Raw genomic sequence first — 24,487 nt, 5'->3', positions numbered from 1 at the left:
TGTGCGGGTGCACATCTCTTGCTGGTTTTTGGCTGCACTGTATTCATGATGGTTTTGAAGCCCTGGATGGTGATGGTGTCACAGTTCTGTGGAGACAGTGCTTGTTGCTGTGGTCGTGATGAGGAGATAGCAAGTGTTGTAGTCTTTGCTGTGGCATGTGCTGGCTCTATGTAAAGAAGTTTGCTTCTAGTGAAAGCTTTAGTTACATATGGAGTGATAGAGTGTTTAAAGGCAAAATAAGAGTGCATTTGATCTGGAAAAGCAATGCTTTAAATTAGACTCATCATCTTCTGGTATAGACTGTACTTGTTTAATTGTTTTCTGTAAAGGTTCCTGATTGAGAATGGCGTTCTGGCGTGCCATGAGAGGAGGGAGATTTCATTTAGTATTTTAAAATATTTGGGAGGGTCAATGAGCTGCCATAACTTTCATTCTGCCTCCCGACAGAAATACATTCTGCCCAACCTATGCAAAGTACCATTGGTACATTTGGTCATTGTGGAAAACACCCATCAATATTTACTCTGCCACATGGCAAGCATATGTCTATTCAGTGGTGATTCAGTGCTTTATTCAGTGTCTGTGTATTCTCTTGAAGATTTGAAGTAATTTTTATTCAGGATTTTTAAATTTACATTCAAACACTTTGGGCAGAATATGGAAATCTGGAGAAATGGGTCATAATCCCAGATTCATTTTCATCTTTTCTTCTTATACCTCTAAGATTAACACCTTTACTTTCCATTTTAACCTGTTGGAAATGTAAAGTTTTGTTGTTAGCAAAATCTTAGTGGAGTGATTGTAATGCATGGTGGTTAATATCATGAAATGAAGACTGGAGAGGAAAGGGATCTTAGATCTTCAGAAAAAAAATGGAGATGGAGATCTTTGGGATCTGGAAGATAAATGAAAGACTAAATTTCATTTTAAATGTTCTTTATTTCTGCTAATTCTGTATATTATTTGCCTAACATATTTTTTTCATCTTCACTGAATTTATTTGTGCTTGTCATCTTGTTACAACTTTCCTGAGATTTCTGCAATTTTCTGTGTACTGAGGATTTTGATTCTGTGATTGTGATACAACAGGAAATGGAACAATTCCAAAACAGGAACCACAACAATTGTTTGTGGTTCTTTCATTCATGCTTTGCTTGTAAATTTTTGGGGTATAGTTTTTTAGTCTTTGAAGATGCAGCTAGGCTGGAAATCTGGCTCAGGGCTTATTGGCTACAGGCTTTTGTTAAGTGAAACCCAAGAGGTGAATCACATATCCAACAGCTCTTATCTTTATAGCTAGAATTACTAGAATGTTTCTCACTATTTTTGTTTGTTTGTTTGTTTGTTTTTTGTTTTGTTTTTTTAAACCCTTGAAAGCACATAGGAAAAGACCTCTGGAATTAGTAAACATTACTGCCTTTTCAAACAAGGCACAATTTCAATAGAATGATACAAGGAACATGGTATCATTGTATCCTGCTTTCCATAACAGCCAGCTTTGAGCAAGTAAGACCTTTGAAATTTGCAGATTCATGTGACACTGTGGATGATTGCATTGTCAACCATCCTGTTTTCGGGCTCCAGACAAGTAGTGGCTGTTACCAGGTTGTACTGTAGTGAGGTAATTATTTGCATGCTTTGTCCCTAGAGTGAAAAAGCCAAACCAGGAGAAACAAGAATCCTATACTTTATTGGAATCTTATGTGAGGAAAGTAGACTGATTTTAATCACTGGGTCCTAAGAATTGCAGTGGTTGTTTTAGAAATTAGTGGTTCTGGTAGGCTGCCTTGCATGGTTCAGTTTGATAGATGGTTGCTGCCTGAGTATTATTTTAATAATTCTGTGTCTGATATATTTACTAAAAAGATGGGTTAAGGATTTCAGGTGAGGATTAAAATTACTTGGTTAAAAATCAGATCCAAAAAATTGTCATTTTTTCACGGTATCTTCTTGTTCTTGTTACACAACAAATTGACCTTCAAAAACATGCCAAGCAAACAGGAGATGATATGGGCCGCATTGAAAACCATTTAGTGATTCAATAGCAATATTGAATTTGCAGTATTCTCTCAGGTACTAATTTTTTCATCATGTAATTTCTTAGGTGTTAGTGAGGCTAATTATGCATATTGAGATAATTTTTAAAGGTTTTTTAGCAACTGGAAAAAATTCTAGAACTGAGCAAGTGAAAGTTGAAGCAGAAAAAGTGTCTGGTATTAATTTTGTAAAAATTTTTATTACTTTTTATTTTTATTGCAGATAGTGAAACAGTATCTTTGGTTCAAGCATGGATTTGCTTCTTCCGGCTTAAGACCACCTTCTTTTAAATGTTCCTTTAGCATACTGGCTAAGGTTCTTGGTGCTAAGAGTTGAGTTACAGAGTAGAGTTTTTATTTCTCTATTAGATCATATCCTTCCTTTGACATATAGTGACAGTCTGGCTCTAGGAAGGCCAGTCTAAGTTTTCTGTAGAAAGTAATAAGTAGCAGCATGAAGACTTGGAAAGCCCTGTAGAAATACAGGCACATTCATTTTCTTAATTTCCATTGACAGTTGTGTAGCCAAATGTAGTAGTAACCTTTGAAAATGGCATCCAAAGTGTTGGTTTTGTGGTTGCTGAAGTCCCTGCTGTGCACAGGGAAGATGTGACTCATTCCCTAGTGATGCTTGACAGTTTCGCTGTCTGATGGCTTTAGGCCATCCTTTTGCACTAATGATGGTCTGTGAAGGTAAATGCCCTCCCTCCCCAAACCCTACTTTAAGGAGTGTTTGTTTCTCCTAAAGCATGAGATGGTATTTGGAGAGACTCCGCTGACATAAATGAGCTCCACCTGCTTGTCTCTAGTTCTGTCTAGTTGTGCTGGAGTGAGGGAAGTAACTGCTTATTCTAATCCAGAGCTGCCTATTCCTGAGAATAAAGTTTAATCATGCTGAATATGAGAAAATACATTCTGTATGTGGTGAAAGCACATAGCTATTATGTACTAGTGCATAATGGAAACACATGGATTTTAGTGTATGATTTCATCTCTCAAACTGTGTTACTCTCTACATTATAGTTTAAAGTTCTCAGTAGCAGGTTCTGTCCTCCCATTTTTGTAGAGACTGAAAAGATTTGAATAGATTATTAAAAAGAAAGAGGTCTTGAAAAACAAAATAAAAGAAAGTGGTCTTAAAATGATCATTCAGAAACTCTCTTTACCCTGTTCCACCAGAACAGGAAAGTACTCAATAAATTTGAATGTCTGAGAGAAATTCCAGAACTTGTAAAAGGAAGAGGCTCTTGTATGCAACCTGTGTACAACACATTGTTGCAGAAGGTTAAGGCCAAGAATTTAGCAAACTTCAAATACATAGCAAAAATCAATCAGGTATAAGAAAGATTATTGCTGATATCCAGAGTTATAATAATTAATTCTATCAAAGTTTGGAACAGAGACTGTGGTTTTGAGTCTTGAGGCATGGATTAATCTGTCTGACAGATACCAAGATGAAACTTGTGGAAGGATGATGTCATGTCTACCTTGTAGAGGCCCTTATGCTACAGTCTAATCTTACTATGCTGGCAGTATACAAAAATATTTGATTGCGCTATCTGCTAACTTTGTATCAACTGCTGTTTACAAAGTCCTTTAAAATGTACATCCCTGTCAACAAAAGTGGTAACTATCTAAACCACTGTATTTAACCAAATTAGCTCAGGAATAAAGGCAGTGTGGTTGGTGTCAGGGTCCGTCCTAGTGGACAGATGACGTGATGGTTTGTAGGAATGATCTCAGAGTGCAAAAACCAACACCGTACAAGGGGGTTTGCAGTGATAATCAAACCAAATGCAGTTTTATTGAAATAACCACAGCAAAAATGCAATAGAGGGATTAAGAGAAAGACAAAGAGAGAAAAAGATAGAGAAAGAGTGAGAGAGAGAGAGAGAGAAAGAGAGGGGATATAGCTACCAATGCAGAGACGAAGTCCTTTGGTCCAGTCCAGTCGAGGGTCCGCCTGCTACACTGGGGAGATCTTAAAGGCTCTAGCTAACTCAGAGGTTTTTATTACTGAAAATTGCGAGGGGGGGGGGGAAACAGATACAATAGGGAACAGATGTAACAGGTAGTCCATGTTCTCAGCAGTAAATGAGAGCCATTGTTTTCTTGGTTCAGTGGTCACAATCTGCAGGCAAACATCTCGCTTTGATCAGCTTGCCTCCCCCACACACCTCCCCCGGGCTGGGGGTTTCAGTCCCAGTCCTTGGAAGGAGCAGAGGGGCCTTTCAGGAGTTTCATGTCTCAGTCCTTGGTGGAGAAGCTTCTTACATCTCAGTCTGTCTGTCACGGGGGTTGTAAAACAGGTGAGGATCTTCTGTGGGAGACCACCTGAAACTCAGGAGAAGTCCTGCCAGGCCGAGAGGTGGGACAGCTTCCAGAGCTGCTATTGTTGCAAACGGGGCACGGTGCCCCTTCTTAGCATACAGCAAACACTCCTGTGAAAACAATAGCTTAACACTGAGCTTTCAGGTCTCAGGGCCCGTGGTGTGTGACTTTTCTCCTTCAGAGCCAGATATAGACGGGGGGGGGGGTCTTCTCTTCAGTGGTCTCCCAAGGATGATTGTGAGGCAGATGAGGGAAAATTTGGACAGATTCTCACAGTTGGCTATTTATGTAATTCTATATGAGTTAAAGTGTTACTGGCCAATATAAATGGTCTCACACTACACTGGGCATACAAACTGAGCATTTCTGTATGTTAAGGTCCATTGTGTTCTTTTAGCATGCAGTTATTTTTCAGTACAGATTTTGCTGCTTAATGTCATTGCTTTGCTGGTAAAGGCAATGTATCACATGTCTAGATAAGGCCTTATGTGACTGTCTTGCTTTTCCCAAATAGAGCCACATCTCAACTAGGTGGATTCTACTGTGGAGCAGTCTTGGTGCCACTGGAAAGCAAAGCAAAATCAGCCTGCAGTTAAAGCACACTATCTCAATATATCCAACCAGAAAAAATGAATCCTGAGACAATTCTCGGGTTTTCCACCCATCTTGTGACTGGGAAGAAGAGTCACAAGAAAACACACACAATAACGTGATTTCTAATCTATTCTAATTCTATTTCCATTCCATTCCATTCCATTCCATTCCATTCCATTCCATTCCATTCCATTCCATTCCATTTGTACCTTTTTAGATGTAGGGGCCTTGCAATTGGTTTTTAGAACTTCATGAACATACACTATAAAAGCACTATTATTTTATAGCCTTCTAGCAGGATGCAGCATGATGTAGTTGTTTCCATTAGAGATATAACACCAACATGACATGTGCAGACTTCTGCAAATAAAAATAACTAGATCTAGTTCTCGGTGGGAACCAGAGCCAGTACCAGAGGAATTAAACTTCAGTTGCTTATACTATGAATAAACACATTGCAGGAAGAAGTTGTCTCAAAACTTAACAGCTATTTAAAGGAGAGCTCTAAGGGACAAAATTTATTTTTATTTTTGCTTGCATGAGAAGTTTCACATGAAGTGATGTGTTAGTAGGAGCTGTGCCAGTTTGCACAATGTAATTCTAATCTATCATGTAGACCTCCTCCCAAGTGGTGGGGTTAAGAAGAGTGGGGATCTTTATTCTCCTTGCATGTTCAGGTCTGGCAAGAGTAATTGGAATAGTATTTAGAGGGGTTGTGGAAGTGTAACTTTATAAAGCAAATTATCTCATTACTTCTCCCCTTGTTCTCTAACTAGCATAATTAATATCCAAATGTTCCCTAAGATTAGTTTTGTTTCCTGCTCAGCTAGTTGACAGACACTGGTGAGATCTGAATTCACAGCAGGCTAGAGCAGATGGCTACTTTCGCTAACAGATTACTGCATCAAGGCATACAAACTCCCCAGCTCTGTCTCAATAAACTTCAACACATGATTTATAAAGTGAACATAATAGAAGAAATCCATGATGCCTATAATGGGAATCATATTACCACACTGCTTAAAACACTGTGAGAATTGCCTGAGCAGTTATCGTGTACTTGTGCTGATCTTCAAATCTTATTAGGCAAGAAAGCATTGTCTGGAAAATTATTCATCTTCTTTTCTGTATTACTTCCACTCAGTTATATTTTATTGAACTAATTAAAGGGAGGTTTCCAATACATCTAACTTCTGTGGAACCTCCAGCAATCATATGCATATGTTCACAATGATTTGATGGTTGTTTATTTGTTTTGGACCTTTTACATAAAGAAAAATTTGTCTGCTAAACTTCTATACCACCAAGTCCATGCTGAAACTGCTGTAATCTCAACTAAAAAACACAACCAGAGAGAGCTGCTGTTTCAGAAAAAGAAAAGTAATTGCAAAATAATGCATAAATGTCCTGCACAGCAGATTATTGAGATGATAAATTGCAAGTAAAATTTGCCTGGAACAGTTGATGTGAAATGCCTCATATAGGAGACCAAGACTCTTTGCAGAGTGCAGCAGCTTCAAATGATGACCTGGTATCTTTTAAGAAGGATGTTATTTCTAGAGTGATGCATAATTATTTGTTACATAAATAAATACAAAATGTGAATCCCTCTGTGCCTGAAATCTACTGATATTACTAGTATTATTTTGGAGAGGGCAATTGTGTATTTCTTTATGGTTTTGTAAACATTCCGCAAAAATTTACACTCTGGGAAGTTTCCATTGCTTTGGATGCCTTAAAACAAAGCACAGAGTGATTTATAACTCTGTAAGATGGAGGGGAAGTTCTAATTCTTGTAACACCTGGTCTTGTTTCTCACAAGTGTATCTCACTGCTTTTCTGCTTTCCTGAGGACAATAGAAAAATCAGTTGATGTGCCTTGAGTAAAGCCCTGTGCAAATGTTAACCCTTTCTTCTGTCCTTTCCCTTCTCTAGTTCAATCCATTAAGTACTCTGTTCTCCTCTCTTTGAGCTTAAGTTCTAGGTTTTGTCCTGCTCTCTCTGAGCTATGTCTCTGTATGAGAGGAGGGCTTCAGTCTCTTGCGGGATACTGGGAGCTAATTGGATTTTCCTGTTAGTGTTGTGAAGAACAGTGGAAATACCACAATATCAGTGAAACCCAGAGGTTGCTTTGTAGATGTTATAAAGAAACAGATACAATATCCAGCTTTAAAGAGTACAGAAAGAGGGTTTTTTTCATTTTGAATTCAAGATAATTTCTGTTTGTGCACCTGACATATATTCCTGTATAATTAACTAGTTAATGTATTTCCATATGCAGTAATGTTTTCTTAGGATGTGAAGTAGAGGAAGTGCAGAAAATACATAGCAGCAAAAGATTATAGTTTTTTATTTCAAAGATGCTCTTTGTACTGTCTGACTAAGTAGTACCAGCTACAATGAATATTTGAGGTATTGTTTGCTTAGATTTGCATGGTGTCTATTCTATCAAATACAAATACATGTTGGGTTTTTGTGCCGTTGTTTCTATCACAGACTTGCCCTCAGCAAACTTAAGCAATTACAACATCACCGTGGTGGAAGGAAAGAGCATCACGCTGTACTGTGATACTACTGGCGGGCCACCCCCAAATGTGTCCTGGGTGGTAACTAATCTTGTTTCCAACCATGAGGTAAGGTTTATATTCAAACATGTGACAATTCAGCACACGCCTGCTGAAGGATGGAATGAAGTTTCATGTCCAGCTCTAGTTAACTTTCTATTAAAAGTTCAAATAGAAAGTTAATGTTGGGATGACATTTATTTTCCAGTTACTTTCAATCAAGGGTGGCTATGGCAGGGCTTTTAGGGAATGGCAGACATTTTTTTCTCAAGATTCTCATTTGCACTCTGGTTTTTTGGATGTTCACTTGTAAATGAGAGTAATGTAAATTTTTGGAAGTAATGTGAATTGGAATAGTGAAATGCAAGCATTTTTTTATTATGATTGATACCTGCCTACAGTGACTAAATCCAATCTATACTGATTGTGAAAAAAACTTTGGATCTGTAATTATATTGTATTTTAATTTAATAATTTAGTGTGTTGGAATTTGGTTGTAAATATTTTGTCGCTTGTTTAATTTCTCTTCAACACACTTAGCAGCATCAGAAAGCCTTGAAATTGAAGATTGTACTTAAAATATGGTCAGGTTGGTTTTGTTTTGGTTTGTTTTTTTTTAATGATATATGAATATCTTTCCTCATTAAAACCATCTAGGTGGGGAAATTTTATTTACTAGGCTCTTTATATTTTTATTTTTTGTTTCTGTAGACTGTGTGCTGCTTAAGTCCTTTCTGATGGAAATATTGAAAAAGGAGGAGCATATAAGCAGCTGCAGACTTCATAAACTGCTATTATTTCACAATAGGAAAAACTTATGTTTATTATAATTTTATGGCATTCGCTTTCCTATAGTCATGATGGTGCACACTGTGTTAAGCTTCTTGGTCTGTACAAGGTGTGGGAAGTGTACTTTCAAATCTCTTCCTGCAGCGAGGAGGAGACAGGACCTCTTGAGTTTCATAGTTTTAATATTTTCTTACCAAAGTTCATTATATCAGGCTTATACAGAATTTAAGTAGTCTGTCTTTCATTCCAGCTTTCATAAGTAAGAGTTCTGCAAAGCTCTGGTTGTATTTTTAAAATTTTCTCTGATCTGTAAAACTCCCCAAAGGCATCAAGGCATCAGTCGTCATTGAGAACAAGAAATTAAAACACTGTGGGGAACCTCTGCCAAGTTCCACTCGTTTTCAAAAATTTTTAAAAGTTTTAATTTTAGGAGCCAAAAGAAATGTGGGACTCTGTTCAAAAAGTGAGATCACCTAATTTTTTTAACTCTCCTATCTTTGAAGTGCCATGGTCAGTTTACTTCAAGTTTTCCATGAGTATTCTGGCATAACTTGATCATGCTGTTGTAGAGGGGCTTATAATATAGGCTGACTACAAACTTAGCCAAGGAGCACAGCAGTCTTTTCAGTAGCAGAAGAGCATGAGCCTTTTAGACCTTATTTGTGATTCTCAACTATCCTTTTCTGTAAGTGTTGCTTTTTGTTTCTTTTCTTTCCCTCCTGTATCTCAGTTTCTGTCTTCATGTTCTTCATCTTGTATGCTTCTTTTAACTGTTTCCTCTCATCTCTTTTAAAAGAGGGACGTTAGCTCTTTTAAGAGTTAAAACTAGGTTTTAGTTCTGCAAATCTAACGTTTGTGTTCTGAGTTTCTGTGTTGATGGATATTTTGACTGATGTTGTTTAGATTTTTCTTGCTGTAGGTTTCAGCCCTGAACCTGTGTTTCAGCCTCTCTGCTGTCAGTCCAGCTTTGAGCACTGTTCAGCTCTGAGAATTGCAAACTAGGAAAATGTGTGAAGGGGTGTTTGCTTTTCCACCTGCCTCCCCTACTGCCGCACTGAGGCCGAAGGGACATTGAACATGTGTGGAGTCAGGCTATCATCTCAAGCTTCAAAATTCTGTTTGCACAGGACTGTATGCAGGAGCGTTCCCACATATTCCTGTTGACTGTCACCTAAAGTTGCTGTGGTTTTACAATTATAGTGAGTTACTTGTTTGTGCTGTCTGTAGCACTGGCAGCATACATTACAAAAAGTACCTCAAAAGTAGTTTTAAAAATGATCATAATTGGGGTTTTTTTGGGGGGTGTTTTGGTTCCTTTCCAGTTTAACAAAGTAGCTTAGCTCTTTATGAAAAATTCAAATATAGAAATAATAATTATTTGGTGATTGTATGAAGGGCCTGATTAATTAACATCAGACAAACAACTAGCTTTACTAGTGCTTTTTGTGTGAGGGGGTAATTCAGTCATATTTTTTTAGCCAGTGTGACATAGCTGCAAAGTCAGTATGTTTTATAAGATTGTAGATAGACACTCAGATTTCTAAAGATCATTAGAATCAAGATTTTTAAGAATCATCATTCTTACCTTAATTATCTTGTTCTTAAACACATAAAACAGCACTTAGGCAATAGTTTAGGTAGTAGAAGATACGCAGTTTCTTGTCGAAGGTTTCTGGAGAAAAGGAAGCTTTCGAAAGAAATTTGCTTAAGAAGAAGATAGAAAACATGTCAAGATACAATAGGGCTCAGAAGGCAGCAGTGGAAGAGATGTCAAGCATAAATTTAAAGGAAAGAGAGAAAAGGATGAGTAAAGCAAGGATTGGACAGAATATAGGCAGGAAGAAAACATTCTAGAGAACAGGCAGAGATAGACCAGTCATGAAGTAGGAGAGAGGGATGAGAAAGGGTATATGATTAGAGGGGAAAAAACATTTGTGTAGAGGGGATAAAGTGGTAAAAAAGGGCACAGACTGGAAGTGACAGGGCAGAAACATGGTTGAGTGCAATATTTGTAGCAGGACTTTGCAGCTTTGAATCTGCTGCCACTGACTGCTAGAATTGGTTCTGTGTGTGTTTTATGTCTGTTTGGATAAGACATTAAAATAAGACTTTGATTAATTATGGACATATAGAGCTAAAAGGAAGAGAAAATGAAAATGCCATTCAGCTGTGGCCAGTAATTCCCTCCCTCTCCTTTGTTCTTAATGCTGTGGTTGACGCATACATGTTTTTCTGATAATTTTCAGAGTGACACAAATAAGAACCCTGCCTCTCTCACCATCAAGAATGTCTCATCAATGGATAGTGGACTGGAGATTTCCTGTGTAGCAGAGAACATTGTGGGAGAGGACCAAGCCTCCGCTGAGCTTACAGTATTCTGTACGTATGTGGGCCTCCATACAGACCTGGAGGCTAAACTGTCTTGGCAGGAGCTCTTCTAGGTATTTTTTGGACCTTCAGGCTGTTGAAATGAAAACCCTTAAGGTGTGTGAACTGTCTACTGCAGTTAATGTAGGAGTAGTCCAGTCAGCCATCGTTGCATTTATCTTTTTCAGCTCTGTGTTCTGCAAAAAGTGTATTTCTGACTGCTTTGTCTTCCAGTTAATAGAGTCTGTAAGTAAAGGTCTAAAATGCTGACTACTGAACGGCACTGTCAGTGTGGGAAGGTTTGTAATGGTGTGTATGTACATGCACACTGTCTTAGCAATTGCAAAGTGTGAATTGCAAAGACTAGTAGAATTATACAAGACTACATGTTTGTGTTCTTACTACCTAAAACAACAACTAATTTGTTCAATGTTTGTATGGCCAGATGTAAATTTATTTGTTGTAGCTTTGAATAGTTATTTCTCAGGGCCAAGGACGGGAGAAGGGGTATATAGTGCAGAGAAGCACTTGTTTCTTAAATCTGAGCTCCAGGCTGAATTCATTTGACATGAGCTACAGAGCATGTTTTCACAAGTTGCAACCCTCTGTTTAATTGAAGATGGGAATGGAACATTTTGGAGATCTCAAATTTTGCTCAGCATGTCCTTATAATGGAGTAAACTAGAAAAAAAAAACACTATAGATGTGGGTTTGTAGGTTGAAATTGGATATCTAATAACTATGGGAACGAACATAAACTAGAAATGTTTAAAGAGTGTAAATGAGATTCTGAGCTTGGCACTGTTATGGGTGACAAAAGGGAGTATAACTAGAAGAAATTCGATTTAGTTAAGAATTAATATAAAGGAAAATAATGGATAAGGTGTTGGAATAATCTCTTGAGGGAAACAGTAGAGGTCTGTAAACTTGAGGCATTTAGCAGATTTGATCAAGGAATATGGATAGTAAAGAAATTTTTTTCCCTGACAGAATAATCTAGAGAATTAAGTAATCTGTTTTGTCATTGATTCTGTTAAGAAAATAATCTGTAAATCTGGATTCTTAGCTGAGTGTCTTTCCAGTAGTACTTGCTTTGGCCAATTTTAAATATTTTCAATACTGCTTAATACTGCTGTCTTCCTTCATCACTCTTGTGCAGTCTTTTGAGAAAAGTAAAACTAAAATGTCTTTCTCCTCCTTCTAAGGGGTCCAGTAACTGAAGTTCTCACACCTTACACATTTGAAGTAATTTAACACATTTTCAGTCTTTGAAACTAGTTTGTTTTATTTCTTTCTAAAGAGTGGCTTCAGTTCAGTTCAGCATAATACTCTAGACAGAGCAGGTATGTTCCTGTGTATGGGTATCCTTCCAATAGGTTCCATTCCATCTAGTAACATAATTTTGTACTGGTGAATGAAAAGTACTTCAGGAGAACTTGGGAGGGAGGAAGGAAGGAAGGAAGGAAGGGAGGGAGGGAGGGAGGGAAGGGAGGAAGGACACATTCAGAATATTCTGATGTTCTTCACTCTTTTTTCCAATATAGTTGCACCAAATATCACATTTATTGAGTCTCCGACTCCGGACCACCACTGGTGTATTCCATTCACTGTGAAAGGGAACCCTAAGCCCACATTGCAGTGGTTCTATGAAGGAGCTGTACTGAATGAGTCTGAATACATCTGTACTAAAATACATGTTATCAATCAAAGTGAATACCATGGCTGCCTTCAGCTGGACAATCCTACACACCTGAATAATGGTGCTTACACCTTACTAGCAAAGAACGATTATGGAGAGGATGAAAAACGGGTTGATGCTCATTTCATGTCAGTGCCTGGAGATGGTGAGTGTGGGTTTTTTTTTGTTTTAATGCTAGCAATTGCAAATTGATGAAAGTGGTGAAATAGTGCTTTTGGCCAGTTTAATTATTTTGGAGGAAGGTTTTTGTAGAACTTTCTTTTCTCTGAATGAATATCTTCAATATTACTTGCAAAATAATGCTTTTCTTGAGCATTTTCTTCTTGTTTATTGCTTCTGAAGGGCAGTCATGCCAGTACTCTGTAAATCTTCTCTTTGAGTAACCATCCTCCCTGCCAGCCAAGGCTAATGGAAAGTTGCTGTTTCTGAAGTTTTCCCGAGTCCCAGTTCTTACCCTGAAAAGCACTGAGTTCCAGTTCAACCCCTCTTTAACTTGCTGTACTGCATATGAATGGAACTAAGTAGTGTGCTCAAGGATGTAGAGGATGTTTGTGTGGCATCTAGTGCCTTGCTGGAAAATTGATAGTGCAGATATGTGAGTTCATGATAATATGTTGTTTTGGGACCTGAGGGAACTGGAGAAAAAACAAGTAACCCAGGAGGAGGATGGATAAGGTCTCAGATCTTAAAAGCCATTTTTGGTGTCCAATTGCCAGGCACCTACATTGTTAGTAGTATCAGCATTCAAGGTGGTTGCTGCTTCAGTTGCTCTAAAGATTCCTCCTCGCCATTTCTAAATACTATGTGGGCAGGCTCAAGGTGGACTAGCTCACTGAATTGCAGAGACTACTGTAAGTGATTGATGTTCACTGTGGTTTGATCTTTTCCCACATCTTCAAAGCCATTCATGAAGTGGCTGTAATAACAGTCACTGTACGTGTAAGGCTATTGGAGCATATGGAAGAAAACTCTGAGTGGATCTTGTACATTTGGAGTAGAAATAGAAGTGTCATCTTGTACAAATAATTGCACAGTCATACCTCAAATATGAGACTGTATGTATCTTTGGCTTTTTGACCACGTGATATAAATAGTTGCCTTTCTTATTTTATAAAACAGCAGCGCTCTGTAATGTTATCTGATGGAAGAGAAAAAATTGTGAATATTTAAATTCTCTTCCTACATCTCAGGCCACAGGCCACAAAAATATGGTCAGTATTTCATTTTTACCCTTTCAGCTCAGTTTGCTGAAATGGGGAGAGAGATGGTAGGACTTTTGCTTTCCCATCCTTAGGAGATGACGAAGAGCTGATAAAACCGGGCTTGATTTACTCCCACTGTGCTCACTGCTCCTCTCCTCTGTTTTCTCTGAAGTTCTTTCTTAAAGTGACTCATTACAGAAAAATGCCATGGTTTCAGCTACTGGTGTCCCCTAATACTGCATTTTCATTATTCAAAAAAACAGTTTACCTCATGGCATTCTGTGTACAGTGGAAGTTCTCTTACAGCCTAATTATTTAATATAAACCCGGCTTCATTTTCTAACAGAGCATCAGCTTCCTGTAATACATTAGGTGATTTTATAATTTTTTTTGGTCTTTGATCCAAATCCCTTTCCTATCCTGTTTTTTTCTTTATGCTTCTGTCCACAGTAAATAGAACTGTAGCTATTCTCTAATTTAGAAAGTAAACATGATTTATTTTTTCCATCCCTTTTATATTAATATAGAACGTAAGTCTACCAATATAAACTGTGTTGTATTATTTAATAATTTCCCAATATCTGTGGTGGAGTAAGCTTCACAAGAAGAGTAAAGAGGAAAAGGGACTCTGTATAGACAGGATGTAACTGCATCAGAAATTAGTTCATGCATAGTGGATGGCACCAAACCAGTCTTAAAAATTAACAACAGGGGAAATGGCTTAGCTACTTAGCCTCCTCAATACTGTTTTTAGTTTTCTCCTGCAAGAATCATGGAACTGAGCTTCAGAAAACATCACAGCATTGTTGTCTCCTCCACTGAAGCTCGCATAAAAGCAAATGCATCATATTACAATTTTTGTTCTATACTATTTCTATTTAAAGCACTGTCAGCTTTTTCAAATCCTTAAAAGGCTTTTTCAGTGCTGTCATTACTGTGCAGTTTCTTCTTTTGGCCCACATATTGTACACTGAAGCATAAAGATTAAGGCCCACACCCTGGCATTATGTTCATTTTCATGTCTTCATGACTGAATTAAATACCAGTCCTGATGTTTCATGGGGTGGGGTATACTCACTGAGCTTTAAACTGATTCTCTGGTTATTGCATCACTTGAGGAAATTCTCTGAAGATAAAAAAAAAAAATAAAAAGAAAATCTAAAAATTCCTTCACCTATAATCCACTTGCCTACCCAAAATATATGTATATGTCTGAAGCATGTTCTGCATCAATACGGTAATAGTCCACTTCCAGAGTTGGATCAAACATGATGATGATGTAATTTGTGCTAAGATGATCCTAACTTTCAGCATCCTTCTTGAAGGACTATTTTCACTGGTCTGAGATTGCAGGCATGAAAGAGAGGAACCCATGTACCATAGCGGGATTATGGTTGTGCTAATGATACCCAAGTTAATGTTGCGAATTAAGAATTTGTTTTAAGTGTGAAGCTGTGGAAGAATTAATGTTTTACAAGCTGGGTTTTTAACTATATTTAGTCTGCAAAAGTTCTTGGTTTCCAGTTCTTGCTGAGAGTGACATGATTATTTGAGCCTAACGGCTGTGAGCAGTAAGCACGAAATGGTCATGGTTTATTCTGGGGGCTGTTCTCATGGAACATGATCCAAAATGGCTAGTGAATGAGGGAGACATTTTTACCAATAATAGATATTTTTAATTAAGTTTATTCATCTACTAACTCTCTACATTAAAATTCAGCTGAATGAGTCCAAGTCACGTATATCTGGTCGAAGCAAAAGAATATGCTAAATATACCTTAGAAGTAGGATCTTGCTTGTGCAGCATAAAATGTTTTTTGCAGAAGTATGTTTTTGGATTGAGTCTCTTGCTGCTGCTTTATTTTGGAAATGCCAAATTTATAAAGAAAGAAGCAAACAATCCAAGTGTAGTTGATTTAGTTTGTAAAGATGAGTGAATAGGACAAGGCTCTTGGTAGCTCATTTATTCAACAACCTCTTCTAATGGGTGCCAAAACAAAGGTGTCATTCTGTTCTTGGCCTTGAAAACAATTGTGTGTAAATGTACAAAAGGACTGTGGTGAAGTTTAATGTTAAAATAACTTCAACTGATGATTAAGTTGGTATGTTTCTATGTGCTAAATAGAAAAAGTAATACTAAACAGAAATTTGGGGGTTGTCCACCATCTTGATTGTTGTAGCTTTATTTGAAGTGTTAATTAGATAAAAGATATTCTAATGGAATTGATGACTTCATATTTTATATGTCTGGAAGGAGTTAAGGGAGTTAAGGAGTTAACTAACTTTCTTAGTTTATCCTAATTCCGGTGAATAGAAACAAAAATGTAGGCATTTAACTCATAAATGACTAGGAGTTTAACTCATAAAGGACTAGGAGTTTTTTGGTTCCTTGGGGTTTTTGTTCCACTTCAGATTACAGAAGGTGAGTTAGAAATACTGTTTTTCTGCTGCTGGATGTTCTACACTGGAAAACTGAATCCATGAACTTTTGTGGACAAAAATCTCTGGTCAGATTACTTGAGGATAGATAGTCAGGCTTTCTTCACTGGTTATTTATTTCTGCAAAAATTGACATGACAGTTCTCATGGGATCTATTGACATATATCCCTAGAGACTGGGATATCTTCAAGTGCATTTAAAAATAAGCCTAATATTCTGTTTTCATTCTACAGATGGGTTGCTACTGGTATTTTCAGCAGGTTCTTGTTCTGTTAGCAATGGTATTCTGCATTTACTTCACTGTGGCATTATGCCTGTGTGATACTACTGCTATGGATTTACTATATAGTAGTATAAACAGAATTGTGTTTATTGAAGTTGCATTAAACCTGAGAGATTTTAATTATTTGTTAATTTTATTTCCAAGCCTGCAAAAGTAGAGAGAAAAAATATGGAAGAGATAACTATAAACCTACTACATAAACTATGCTAGAGGTACATTATAGATCAGAATGAATGGGTATGTTCAAACACAACACAGGTGTCTTGCAAAAACTTTAATAACAATTCGCTGATTTCTGTGGCTGTTCTGTGCATTTTACTCACTTATGTGCTAAACCTTATGCAGATGCAGTAAGTAATTAGAAAAAACTGCAAAGAGGAACCAGTAAAGTTTAGAGAAGTGTAGACTAGACAGGTATCCATTTGCTAGGGTAAAGTCTGGTTTCTAAGACATCTGACTATTTCAGTAAGAGTTCTGTCTGTGTGTCAGCTGTGCATCTGGCTTCTTGGAAGCATCCTTTTACAGAGTGAATAAAATGGTGCTTCTTAGGCCATTTCTAAGCCTTTGTCTTGCCAGCTCACAGCTTAAAATGGTTTGCTAACACAATGATACAATAGCATAATTTTTTAAATCAGGTACAAATCAGTGTTTGTTAAAACTCTGTGAAATCTGCTTCCACTTGAATTCAGGGAAAGTTTTACCTTTGGTTTTTCAGCAGGAATAGTTATTGTTACACTCATTCCATATATATATATATATATATATATTTGTATTGATAGTGGAAAGTAGAAGTAGTATTTTGCCCAGTTGTGAAATAACACTTGTCCCTGCCAGAATTAGTGTTGTGTATACACACATGACATGAAGAAAAATATTAATCTTTGGAAAAACTCTAAGATGCTTGTAAATGTAATTAACAGACTGCAGTTATTGATGCTGATTTGCGTTTACGTAGATACTTATGATCTCTATAGCAAATAAAGTCAACTCTTAAAACTACTCATAAAGAAATTTTTATTCTTCCAGAATTTGTAATTTATTTACAAAGATTTTCTTTCTTTTTTTTTTTTTTTTTCTCTTTTCCACGTACAGGTAATGGCCCAATTTTGGATCCAGACGTTTATGGTATATATTTGATTTTCTTTTATTTTTGTAATAGAAATGAAGGAACTGAAACATTAAAAGTTCAAATGTTAGGCTCATTAAATTGAGATGTCACATAGAATGATACAGCTCTAAAAGGTACTTTGTGGTTTTGGTTCTCCAGCCTTATAGTTAGTATATGTGATGACAATACAATGTTTTTCTTGCTATGCTGCTTTTGATTCACATTAGGAGAAGCATAAATCCACTGCTACAAATGGGTTGATCCTGTAGGATGACAGCTGTGTGATGTAGTTCACAGACATGAGATTTTGTGAACCTTTTGGAGGCATTTCTTGGAGGAAAGAGAGTTTGTGATTTCTCTTTATACAACTTAATTTATTTTTTCAGGGATGATTCCATACTTGTTTTGCTTCCAAAATGTACCCCTAAATCCCACTTAGAAATGAAGTTGGCGCAAGTAAGTTTTCCTGTAGGCAATTTATTTTGCTCTGTCCGCTCATTTGTACCTTCCCTTAATCTCTCTTGCATAAGCAGACCATCAATTCAGTGGTAGCTGAGTGTGTGCCAGGAGATTTTGATGACACAGTGTTCACATTAGTTTTTTAGTTAGGCAAAATGTACCAAGTGAAAGCCAGTGTGCACTGAAATAGAAGCTACAGAATGAAAAGCAACTGTCTGGTTTTCAAAAATATTTCTGGTATACTTCTGATGAGTAGAAAAATCCTTACACAAACAGCTTGAAGCTGGATCCTGTTTGGAGTACTTTTTATTTGGATGAAATAGCCCATGACTCAGGTTACCTAAAGCTGATCTAAATGTTATTGCTTTGATTCCATTCCACGTCATTAAACTTTAGCAAATGTGCAATTGAAGCATCAATTTGACTTCAAATGCTTAGAAACTCCAAAGGATAGCTTCCCCTCCCTCTCTTTCCAAAATATTTTTTTTTTTTTTTTGATGAGAAGGAGAAGGGAGGGTTGGGGATGGGAAAGTGGTGATGGTTTGCACAGTTTCTTAATGTGTTGTATTAAATAAGCTGTATGCATGAAGATTTTGATTCTGAGCTTTTATCAAGGTCCTGATGCCTGTGTATGGCTTTAGCCATGTAACTCCTGTGCTTTGACTGACTTGGCTGGGTTTCTGCTGAGGGGTGTGTGCTTTGAGTTTTGCTAGCAGATCACAGCCTGCAAGCCCTAGTCGTGGTGAAGGTGGCCTTCCTCTTTATTTCTGGGTGTTCTTTCTGCTGTTTGAAACTGCTGTCCTTGTGTGTGAGGCGATTTCCAAATGTTTTTGTTAAGTATTTTGAACACACAACAGAAATCAGAAGATCTGATGAGGTGACATCAGGCTGCATGACTTTGAGCTTGCTGAGGGGAGTCCTGCCTGCGTGGGGCACTGCTTGCTGCAAGCGTGGAGCAGTCACTTGTGCCTCTAGCTCACCTCTGCGGCACCTCTTGGAAAAGAGAAAGCAAGAATGCTGTCCTGACACCATCTGGAAATTAACTGAGAGAAATAAACCGACTCACATGGGTCTGAGCAGGACATTGAGTGCAAAGCCAGCTCCTTTGGCTCTGAGTTCTTTTTTTCATGCCATGATGCCTCTTCTCATGTGGTTGTGACCATGAGGGAGACAACCTGCCCCATATCTGCCAAACCCAGAATGACTGTGCAGAGTGACCCCCTGGTGCTGATGTGACTGTGATGTTGTGTCTATCCCAGCTGCCATGCACCTTGTTTGTGAGATGGCTGTAAAATACTGGCCAGCGTCAGCTGCAAATCACTGCAGCTGTTATTAGTCACTGGTGGCTGCATGAGGTACAGAGCACCAGAGAACCTGGCCCTAGAGCAATATGAGCCTTATGTAGCATGAGTCAAAAGGCGTTATCCTGTCTGTAGGAATGCTCAGTGTCTATGTCAGAATTTCATAGTGAAATGAACAAGAATTTGTTCAACTCAAATCGTCTGGCTTGTGCTGGGTAACTGTCACGTGTGTTTTCCTTACCGGATTCACCCATTTCAAGAGGCTTTGAAGATCTGGCAATACCTCAAATGCAAATGATTCACAGTTAGACAGCAAGAAATGTCAGTGTACCAGCAGTATACTAATGTAACCTACCTTAGCTCTTGCCCATTTTAATATAGAAGGCACCCAGAGGATTCACAGACCAGACCTGTGATTCTCATTAGGGTGTGATTTCCAGTAGTTTGCAGAAGGCTTGAGCATAAACAGAACTACAAATAGCATCAGCTGTTATTTACAAGTGAAATTGGGAGCAAAAAATTCCTTCTCCAAAGTTTGTTTTACAAAGTCAGAGTAGCAAAGGCTCTAAATATTTGTTTTATATGTTAGTCTTATAAAACAATAATAAATAGATGGTTGGCCAAAGCCATCTTTGTGAAAATTTTCCAAGCTAGTTGTGAAGGAAGCCTAAATTTTTTGACTGAAGTACTTGTTATAAAGCAGGCTTTGCCTGCAGATAATGAATTCGAAGTCTCCTCCTCTAGCAAAGGATGTACTCACAGTGACAGATGGTCAGCACAGAGCCTGATCCGAAAGTCCAGGCTGCTTGTGCAGGTGAGCCATTCAGGCAGCTATTGTGCTAACTGGACGAGCAAGGAATGCTGTTCATTCTCCTGTTGCTGGTGCTCTAACCTTGCTGCATGGTAAGCTACACACACAGAGATGCAGTGCAAAGTTGGAGAGTTCAAACGGTAAAAGATCAGGGAATTAATTTTTTTTCTCTTGAAAGCTCTGTGAATTTAATACGTATTTTGTCTTGAAAGAGTCCTGTCCTTTGGCATGCATAGTTTAGAGCCAAAATAGACTATGTGAGTTGTTTAGACATCCTGACTGTGCTGACTGTAGCACTGGTGCCAGAGGTAGCTGACAGCTTCCTGTACCAAAAAAAAAAATCTGCAGCCTGCAAGTGCTTTGCAGAAAGCAAATGTGTCCTTGCATGCCTGAAGATCAAAAGCCCAGTGCAAGTTCTTACTAACACTGCCAGCTGAGCTCTCCAAATTGGCCTTGGGAGCTAAAGGAGAATAGTGCTTAGGTGCAAGCCCTCCCTGTTCTTGCTCAGCTGGAGCTCTATGCTCAGAAATGCTTGTGCCACTGTAGTTATCAGGAGCTTTTTCAAATTCACATTTAAGATTTCATCTGCAGGTTTATGACACTGATTTTAATCAAAACGTGTAAAGAAACACCTATTTAATTGCAAATTTAAATTATGATGCTGGAGGTGTATTTTATAATAGGTGCAGTTATTGTCCTTTGTTTCTTTCATTAGCATACATTACAGTCATGAAATTAAAATGTTTTGTGTACATTTATTACAGATGTAGTAATTAAATAAATGCATTTTAAAATTTTATTTTAATGCATGTTTATCTTAACTTCATATATATAACATTTTACTATTTTTTTATCTCATTTGAATAATTTTTTCAGGAGATCATGGACTCTGTGTATTATTTTGAATATCTGTGTTTTATTTTGAAGTTCTTATAAATAATTGAGCCATGATCAGTCTTTGCATGGAATAGTTCTGATTTTGTCCCTGCAGCCATGTTAGTGCAATTATTTTGATAAATCAATCAAATTTCTTCATACCATCTCAGGCACTTTAAGTTTTAATGGTTTAACAGTATGATAGCAATGTTAAACTGTAACCTCTTTGAATATAATATTTTTTTAAATTGTTTATCAAACAAATGAAAACAGCTATTTCACATTTTATATTAGTAAGATGGTTTGAGACCCATCTGCCAAGTTCTTTTCAGCAAAACAAAAGCGCTCAAGCTATTTTCTAAGACTGTCCTATATTTGACTGAATACAAGGCTGGTGAAGTTCAGTGTAGAGGGCAGTCTTTCATTTTTAATGGGAAGTCAGAAGCACATAAAAATAGCTCTATGGATGAAGTTCGCATTTAACTCTTGTGTTTCCAGTAGGGATACACATTATGATGTAGATTGCTTTTTTTTTTTCATGTTTGTCAGTCTCAGCACATTTGCTCAATTACATGCCACAGTGATTCCTTCCAAAACATTTCGGCTTCTTTAGCAATTATGAGTTGTGTCTAAAGAGCTTAAATTCCTAAAGCTGATAGTGGCCTTACCGTCTAACAGAGCAGAAATAATATAGAGAAACCATTTCCCCATCAAAGTTATGAAGTTATAAAAGCAACACTTTTTCCTTTCTTAAGAGTATGAAACCACACCTAATGATCTTGGAGATGCCACAAATAACAGTAATCAAATCACTTCAACGGATGTTTCCAACAAAGAGAATGAAGATAGCATCACTGTAAGTATATGCATTGTTTCCTGATCTGTGATATTGTGGACTTTTTGGCTATACAGCTTACAAAATTGCAGACACTATAACAAGACTCTGGCCTATAAGAAAACTATAGCTATTGCTATGTTGTGATCAAAACTCAGGAAAAAAAGGATGAAAAATAACATCAGTGCTCCCCACTCTTGTCCTTCCCCCATTTTTTTTAAATGAGTGAATCACTTTTCAGTTCAAGTAAGACTGCTATTTTGTGCCTTGCTTTTCTGAAAAATGAAACTTTCATTTTTTTAGCCTAAGAATTTGCATCTAATTTTTAGTCAAGGAGAACAAATCTTCATTTACAAAACAAAGACCTCCAAGAGTTTTTGGAGATTGCTGGTTGAATTTACATCCTGGAGTCACCTCAATGTTAGAAAGATGATATGCTGCAATGATTTTCAAAATGTGTTGTTTTAAGGCAGGACTTCATGTAAGTTTTTGATTAAATGGCCTGTGATAGATTTTGGTACAAGTGGCTGTACTGATAGGCTTCCTAGTTTGCTGCCTTGCCTCTCATGCTGTCCTGAACTGTAATGTTGGAAACTGATAGTGGGTTACCAGCCTGGTTGACATTGCAGCCTCCCTCCATCAGGGACTCTGTAAAACAGCAAGCGGAGGAGAGTGTGCATTCAGGAGCCTGAGAGCAGACTGTGGTTGGGACAAGGTGCTAAAGATTGGGAGGATCCAAGACAGTTTTGTCTCGTCTGGTAGCAGTCATTGAATGGCCAAGGTGATAAAGGTGGGACCTGTGGAAGCTCCCCAAGCTCTGGTCCAAGCTCCCCTTAATAAAGCAGGGCCAATATGGTTCTTTATGGTTGTGTCCTCTCTGGTTTTGGTTCTTCCAGTGATGGAACCTTCACAGCCACTCCAGGTAATTCATATAAGTATTCAAACATCCCCACAATTAGTTCTTTTTTCCTATGTGCTGCTCTTATTTGTTTTCTTGTAACATGCCACTCTGCTGGAAGGGAAAAGGATGATTACACTCCCTCCCACCTGCCTTGAATGTGTAGGATGTTGAAAAAGTTCTCATAAGTGTCTGAATCTGTGTTCTCTGTAGAATAGAAGAAACCTCAACAAGTCTCTGTTTTCTGTACTCTTGATCTCAGTTAAATGTTTCCCAGTTGAAATGAATCTCTTTTCATAACTGGATTAATATGAATGTATGCTGGATGACTTTGAAGACACAAAATCAAAACAAACAGGTCTGTTTGTGTCCTCTCTTTTTTTAGGTGTACGTTGTGGTGGGAATTGCAGCACTGGTTTGCACGGGCTTAGTAATAACCCTCATTATTCTGAAGTTTGGAAGACATTCTAAGTTTGGTATGAAAGGTAAGCAGGGTTTGTTTTACACCTTCCAGAATTGTTGTGGACTGTATGAACTGAAACTGTAGTCTGCTGAACCAGGAACAGACAAAATAGCAACATTAAATGCCACCACATTTAATATTTTGATTATTCATCAGGTAAGTAAAGGAAGAGGTAGATGCAGACAGCGTAGGATTTTGCATCAAACACTTCTACTTCTGTTTTCTTCTTAGGATAAATATAATTTCTTTGCCTGCTGCAGCAAAATCCCCTGAGGCAATTCCTGGAGTAAAATATTTTTCAAGTCAGTGTAGGTAGGAAGAAGATAAGAAATGAAATTTATTCTCAAGTTTAAACTCAAGTTTGATTGATGAGAACCTATGCTGTATGTAAAAGGTAGTTTAAACAGTACTACACTGTTCCATTAAGGTGATGGGGAAGCACTGACAAGAGCAGAAGGTGCATTTGCAGTGGATCCTGTCATAGTGGTGCTTCCTGATAAATGCATTTTCATGTGCTTCTTGGGGAGTAGCATCTGGAGAGAGTCGCAAGTGCCCATGTCCCTGTGGAAGGGGGAAATCTCAGCCCTTCATTTATTCATTTATTTATTTTACAGCCAGATGGAGGTATGTGTAACCTGCAACAACTCTGTTACTATGTTCTTTTACTAGTATCATCAGTCTGTGTCTGATGATGTGGGTGAATTTGTCTTTAAAAAGAAAAAGAGAAAGAATTTTAAAAAAATTTAAAAATCAACTTGCTGTGTATGTGTGTGTGTGTCTTGCTGAGAGACCTAGAAGATGCTTTGCTGTGTGCTAAAGGAGATGAGCATTTTTTTCTTAAGATATGTAGATGAGGGTCTGTGGAGAACATGGTAAGTAATCTTTTGGTAGACTCCTGTTAATCCCATGTCCTTTTTCTAAACTGTGCTTATGACACAGTACCACTTGGATGTATATTTTGGTAATGCTTACATGTTCTTCGTAAGTGCTCCTTTCAGAGATATCTACTCTAAATTTTGTGTTCCTGTATTCTGTTTAGAGTAGATTTCCTGGAACAAATGTGATTTGAGCAGAACAGAAACGTAGTCAGTGCAGATCAACTGCTGGGATGGTAATCTTGTCTCTCACCTCCTTCCAATATGTCTCTGCTGTTTGGGGTAGCATTAGAAAAGAACAGTCATTGTGAAATATCCTGAATAGTAACATGAAGTCAGCAGGATTGAGCTGCAGAGTTTTGGCAGAAGGCTAGTCTGTGACTGAACAGTTCAGCCTAAATTTTTTGTTCAAGGCTTTCTGAATTGCATTTAGAGAGCTGAAGTAGGTGGAAGCTGATTGAGACAACCAATGAGAATTGTTTGATGTTAGCTCTCTAAAGCTGAATATTTGTTAGGTTTTTAAAAACATTTCAACCACCATTATTAAAGAAACTAG

General features: G+C 37.6%; 1 protein-coding gene across 3 annotated transcripts in view; it reads left to right on the top strand.

Moving 5' to 3' along the window:
* The window catches only part of NTRK2 (neurotrophic receptor tyrosine kinase 2), a 198,886-nt gene that overhangs the window by 34,868 nt on the left and 139,531 nt on the right, over positions 1 to 24,487 (top strand). For all 3 annotated transcript variants that reach the window (XM_058823316.1, XM_058823318.1, XM_058823317.1), the window contains exons 6-11: positions 7,458 to 7,594; positions 10,561 to 10,693; positions 12,226 to 12,525; positions 17,398 to 17,430; positions 21,616 to 21,716; positions 22,979 to 23,078. In XM_058823316.1, the coding sequence (XP_058679299.1) occupies positions 7,458 to 7,594; positions 10,561 to 10,693; positions 12,226 to 12,525; positions 17,398 to 17,430; positions 21,616 to 21,716; positions 22,979 to 23,078 (804 nt within the window). The remainder of the gene's footprint in view (positions 1 to 7,457; positions 7,595 to 10,560; positions 10,694 to 12,225; positions 12,526 to 17,397; positions 17,431 to 21,615; positions 21,717 to 22,978; positions 23,079 to 24,487) is intronic.

This window comes from Ammospiza caudacuta, chromosome Z, assembly GCF_027887145.1.
Source record: "Ammospiza caudacuta isolate bAmmCau1 chromosome Z, bAmmCau1.pri, whole genome shotgun sequence".
Classification (NCBI taxonomy): domain Eukaryota; kingdom Metazoa; phylum Chordata; class Aves; order Passeriformes; family Passerellidae; genus Ammospiza; species Ammospiza caudacuta.
This window is presented reverse-complemented; position numbering and strand designations above follow the sequence as displayed.